Genomic DNA, 6,000 nt, shown 5'->3' on the forward strand with positions numbered 1-6,000 from the left:
ATGTGACACAGAGTGTTGGACTGGATGGGCCATTGGCCTGATCCAACATGGCTTCTCTTATGTTCTTATGTGACACAGAGTGTTGGACTGGATGGGCCATTGGCCTGATCCAACATGGCTTCTCTTATGTTCTTCTGTGACACAGTGTGTTGGACTGGATGGGCCATTGGCCTGATCCAACATGGCTTCTCTTATGTTCTTATGTGACACAGAGTGTTGGACTGGATGGGCCATTGGCCTGTTCCAACATGGCTTCTCTTATGTTCTTCTGTGACACAGAGTGTTGGACTGGATGGGCCACTGGCCTGATCCAACATGGCTTCTCTTATGTTCTTATGTGACACAGAATGTTGGACTGGATGGGCCATTGGCCTGATCCAACATGGCTTCTCTTATGTTCTTCTGTGACACAGTGTGTTGGACTGGATGGGCCATTGGCCTGATCCAACATGGCTTCTCTTATGTTCTTATGTGACACAGTGTGTTGGACTGGATGGGCCATTGGCCTGTTCCAACATGGCTTCTCTTATGTTCTTAATTTCACTGAGTGTCCACGAGTTCTTGTACTGTGAGAACTCGTACAAAGTGAGAAAGGGAGAAAAGTCCTCCTTTCTCTACCTTTTCTATTCCACGCATAATCTTGTCAACCTCTATCATGTCACCCCGCAGGCGACGTTTCTCCAAGCTAAAGAGCCCCAAGCGTTTTAACCTTTCTTCATAGGGAAAGTGTTCCAGCCCTTGAATCATTCTCGTTGCCCTTTTTCCATTGAACATTAAACAAACCTTTTGCACATTAAATGAAGGTTTTATTTTATTAACCGGGTGGTTTTTGTTTCCATGGTCTCGAAAGCGAAGTCCAGAAGCCTCGGACTGCTCAGCCCATGGTTGATGTTTAGCTTGGAAACTCAGAACTGCAAGCCCGCCTCGCAGGGCTGACTTTCTGGAATCATCTCCTGAAAGGCTCAGCGGTCTGATTTTTTCGCTCTGGGGCTGCTGGGATAGTCAAAAGGTCTTGTCGCAGCCTACTGTTTAAATCTGGAGAGGGTCTAGACCAGGGGTGTCAAACATGTGGCCCAGGGGTCAAATCAGGCCCCCGGAGGGCTCCTCTCAGGTCCCCGAGCAACTGGCTGTCGCCTGCTTCCTTCTGCATCACAGTTTGCTTTGACAGGCTTGCTCAATCACACAGGAGCTATTTTCTCCATTGGCTGAGGCTCTTCCCTTGAGAAGGGGGGGGCGAGCTTGCTTTGACAGGCTCTCTCAGTCGCACAGCAGAGCTTTTGAGCCAAGCCTCTCTTCCTTCTATTGATTGAGGCGCCTTCCCCTCCTGGTCCCCTGGGGAAGGAAGGAAAGAGCTAGAGCGGTGCAATCCCAAACTGAATTCAACGCCAACAGGCTTACAAGAGTGTTAATTCTGCTTTGGATCACAGCATATATCCCTTTACCCAGACCGGAATCGAGTTAAGGAGGTCCCTGTTCCAGGTTTCCCTCTCCTTTTACTCCTTCAGACCAGAGGACTGCAAACAAGCTCTTGCAAATATTCTCAAGCGGAACATTTCTAGTGTTCATTTCTTGCAGAACTATTTTATCGGCATGATTTTCCGTCAGCTGCTTTGCGTTTCTGCAAGCACTGCAGGTTTTAAAATGTTCTGAAAGGAAGGCACCCGTGGGCTCTGCGACGGCTCCCATTTACAGTCATCCTTATGCCTTTGCCAGGCTTCAAATACCACCCGTGGAAAGTCCATGCTTACAGTAAACGGAGGCCGTTCTTGAAAACAAGCAAACGGCACCGACGCCACACCTGGGACCTTGAGAGTACTGTACTTCCTTCTGCTTGCCCCATCTCTCTTTTTTTAATCCATGCGCATACGAGAGCTCTGAATTACAATTCTTCCGGGCCTACGGTTGCCAATTTCAGGTTGGGAAATTCCTGGAGATTTGGGGGTGCAGCCTAGGAAGGGCGGGGTTCAGAGTGGTGGGGGACCTAAGTGGGATTAAATTGCATAAAGTCCACCCTTCAAAGCAGCCATTTTCTCCAGGGGGCCTGAGAGATCCCTGGGTCCTGCCTGGAGGCTGGCAATCTATGCCATTGAGAGCATTGAGCCCTGTCACGTCCTTTAAACCCAGCTCAATACAGAAGGTGCTAAACCGTTCTAAAACCAGTGACAGTCGGTTGCGGGTCTACTCCTGTGCAGGATTGCAGCAATTTAAAAAAAAAAAATCTTCCATCACCAGGATGAGAAAAAGAGTCACTGCACTCCAAGGCAGAAGAAGAAGATGATGATATTGGATTTATATCCCGCCCTATACTCTGAATCTCAGAGTGGTCGCAATCTCCTTTACCTCCCCCCCCCCCCCCGCCACAGCAGACACCCTGTGAGGTGGGTGGCGCTGAGAGAGCTCTCCCAGAAGCTGCCCTTTCAAGGACAACCTCTGCCAGAGCTATGGCTGACCCAAGGCCATTCCAGTCTTGAAGAAGAAGAAGAAGATGATGATAGATTTATATCTGACCCTATACTCTGAATCTCAGAGTGGTCGCAATTTCCTTTACCTTCCCCCTGCCTACAACAGACACCCTCTGAGGTGGGTGGGGCTGAGAGAGCTCTCCCAGAAGCTGCCCTTTCAAGGACAACCTCTGCGAGAGCTATGGCTGACCCAAGCCCATTCCAGTCTTGAAGAAGAAGAAGATGATATTAGATTTATATCCCGCCCTATACTCTGAATCTCAGAGTGGTCACAATCTCCTTTACCTTCCCCCCCCTCCACAACAGACACCCTGTGAAGTGGGCGGGGCTGAGAGAGCTCTTACAGCAGCTGCCCTTTCAAGGACAACCTCTGCGAGAGCTATGGCTGACCCAAGCCCATTCCAGTCTTGAAGAAGAAGAAGATGATATTAGATTTATATCCCGCCCTATACTCTGAATCTCAGAGTGGTCACAATCTCCTTTACCTTCCCCCCCGCCTCCACAACAGACACCCTCTGAGGTGGGTGGGGCTGAGAGCTCTCTCCCAGCAGCTGCCCTTTTAAGGACAACTCTGCCAGAGCTATGGCTGACCCAAGGCCATTCCAGTCTTGAAGAAGAAGATGATGATGATATTAGATTTATATCCCGCCCTATACTCTGAATCTCAGAGTGATCGCAATCTCCTTTACCTTTCCCCCCCCCTCAACAACAGACACCCTGTGAGGTGGGTGGGGCTGAGAGAGCTCTTACAGCAGCTCCCCTTTCAAGGACAATACCTAAGAGAGCTGACCCAAGCAGGGCCGGCGCGTGGGAGTAGGCCAATTAGGCGGCTGCCTTGGGCACTTGGCCTAGGGGTGCCTCTCCCCATGCCTACTGCCTCCTCCTGCCCACTACTGCTTCCCCGCGCTTGCCGCTGCAGCCTCCTCAAGCACTGCGGCTGCCTCCCCATGCTCGTCTGCCACCTCCCCGAGCACCATTGCCACCTCCCCTGCACTTGCCCGCCACCTCCCCGATCACTGTCACCGCTTCCCTGCACTCGCCCGCTGCCTCCCCCACCTCCACGCCCCCCCCCACGCGCCCACCCTCCCTCCGATTCTTCTGAAGCTTTCCGAGGCTCAGGAGGCTTTGGAAGAGTCCAGGGGCATGGCTGTGATGTCACTGTGATATCATCCAGGCATGCGCACGCAAAGCGCTTGCAAATACAAAAACTAGGGGGACGGAAGTTGGAGGCTTGGCCTATGGGTGCAGGCACCCCTAGCACCGGGCTTGGACCCAAGGCCATTCCAGCAGCTGCGAGTGGAGGAGTGTGGAATCAAACCCGGTTCTTCCAGATAAGAGTCCACAGAGTCTCCCAGATAAGAGTCTCTCCACCCACCAAGTCAGCCACCTCTGCTCCAAGTCCCCCAACCCATTCACGCTCCCACTTCTACTTCTTCTCTTTACCTCTAGGATGTGGCTCCCCTTCATCGTCCCGTCTGCCTCCGATATCATTTTCACGACGATGTCGCTCTTCTCCTCCGCATAGCCTTTGGTGACGGCTGCCAAGAAAACCACAAATTGCTCCTTCCCCACCTGGTCGCTGGGGCTGGAGGGCTTCTCAGCCACTCGGATGCTTTTCATCCCATCAAACAGCTTGACGGTCATCGATTCGGGCAGGGCTTCCCTGATGTAGGCCTAGGGAAGGAACAGGATAAAACAGATAGGATGGAACACAGAGATCTGCCCCGACTGTCAAGGAAGGGAACCTCTTGCCTGGCTCCTCTCTCTGTACCTCTTGATCGGGCCAGGAAACAAAGAGTCTGTTCAGCTACTTATTATTAACTATTCTTATTAGTAGCGGTAGTAATTTATTTAAATACATACGTAAATGCCAGTAGTTAGTGTGTCAGACTAGGACCTGGGAGACCCAGGCTCAAATCCTGAAACTACTGTAGAAGCTTGGTAGGGTGGCCATGAACTAATTGCCCGCTCTCAGTCTTAGCTACCTAAAAGGGTTGTTGTGAAGATGAAATGGAGGAGAGGAGAAAGAGAGAGGGAGAGAGAGAGAGTGCATCAAATGAAGTTAATGGGCAGTGAGTTCAAGGGAAATATGACTTTACAAAGCAAGTGATTAATACGTGGAGTTGATTGCTAGAGGATGCAGTGACGGCCACGTGAATAAACAGCTTTTAAAGAGTATTAGAGAGTGGCTACTAGCCCCGTGGCGCAGAATGGTAAAGCTGCAGTCCTGCAGTCGGAACCCTCTGCTCATGACCTGAGTTCGATCCCAGCGGAAGCTGGTTCAGGTAGCCGGCTCGAGGTTGACTCAGCCTTCCATCCTTCCGAGGTCGGTAAAATGAGTATCCAGCTTGCTGGGGGGAAAGTGTAGATGACTGGGGAAGGCAAAGGCAAAGCACCCTGTAAAAAGTCTGCCGTGAAAACGTTGTGAAAGCAGCGTCACCCCAGAGTCGGAAACAACTGGTGCTTGCACAGGGGACTTCCTTTACCTTACTCTTTAGATTAGGCTTCTGTCTTGCCTTTTGGTTGCAACCTGAATGTGAACTGGATCTACCTGAATAAATTTAAATTTTACATTTGCATTGTAAACAGCCCCGTGGCACAGAGTGGTAAAGCTGCAGTACTGCAGTGTGAACTCTCTGCTCACGACCTGAGTTCGATCCCAGCGGAAGCTGGTTCAGGTAGCCAGCTCGAGGTTGACTCAGCCTTCCATCCTTCCGAGGTCGGTAAAAGGAGTCCCCAGCTTGCTGGGGGGAAAGTGTAGAGGACTGGGGAAGGCAATGGCAAACCACCCCGTAAAAAGTCTGCTGTGGAAACATTGTGAAAGCAATGTCACTCCAGAGTCGGAAACGACTGGTGCTTTCACAGGGGACTACCTTGACCTTTTTACTAGCTATGGTGACTGAGGAGAAACCTCCACATTCAGAGGCTTAGACCCAGAAAGCAATATCAGAGGGAAGGCCTCAGTTGTTGGCCATCCAGAGAAATTGGTCGGCCAGTGTGTGAGACAGGATGCTGGACTTGATGGACTATAGGTCTGATCCAGCAGGGCTCTTCTTATGCTCTTAACCCCAGTTCCTATCATCATTAAACCGAGCAGCCGATCTCTTGCCTTGAACATTGTCAAAGTCACAGTCCTCTTCGCAGCCTTTCCACCCGTTCCTTCGACGGGCCCAGGTGATCCAGATAAAGCATCAAACACTCTATCGATGTCCGCGAGCTCATCCGGGAGAAACCTCGAGAGGTGCTTCTGGTATAAGCTGCTCTCTGAGCCACCCATCTTCTCAACCAGCTGCTGGAATCCTATGAGAACAGGGGGGAACAGAAAGACATGAGCATGAAGAGAGAGGCAGGCAGGAAGGAAGGTAAAGGTAGTCCCCTGTGCAAGCACCAGTCGTTTCCAACTCTGGGGTGACGTTGCTTTCACGTTTTCACGGCAGACTTTTTACGGGGCGGTTTGCCATTGCCTTCCTCAGTCATCTACACTTTTCCCCCAGCAAGCTGGGTACTCATTTGACCAACCTCGGAAGAATGGAAGGCT

At 51.1% G+C, this 6,000-nt stretch overlaps 1 protein-coding gene across 1 annotated transcript in view; it reads right to left on the reverse strand.

Moving 5' to 3' along the window:
• The window catches only part of MEAK7 (MTOR associated protein, eak-7 homolog), a 29,271-nt gene extending 23,507 nt beyond the window's left edge, over positions 1 to 5,764 (reverse strand). The window contains exons 1-2 of the mRNA XM_060254522.1: positions 5,572 to 5,764; positions 3,906 to 4,136 (exon numbers count right to left, since the gene is read on the reverse strand). Of these exons, the coding sequence (XP_060110505.1) occupies positions 3,906 to 4,136; positions 5,572 to 5,739 (399 nt within the window). The 5' untranslated portion in view covers positions 5,740 to 5,764. The remainder of the gene's footprint in view (positions 1 to 3,905; positions 4,137 to 5,571) is intronic.
• Positions 5,765 to 6,000: the final 236 nt, after the last annotated feature.

This window comes from Heteronotia binoei, chromosome 14 (genome assembly GCF_032191835.1).
Source record: "Heteronotia binoei isolate CCM8104 ecotype False Entrance Well chromosome 14, APGP_CSIRO_Hbin_v1, whole genome shotgun sequence".
Classification (NCBI taxonomy): Eukaryota; Metazoa; Chordata; class Lepidosauria; order Squamata; family Gekkonidae; genus Heteronotia; species Heteronotia binoei.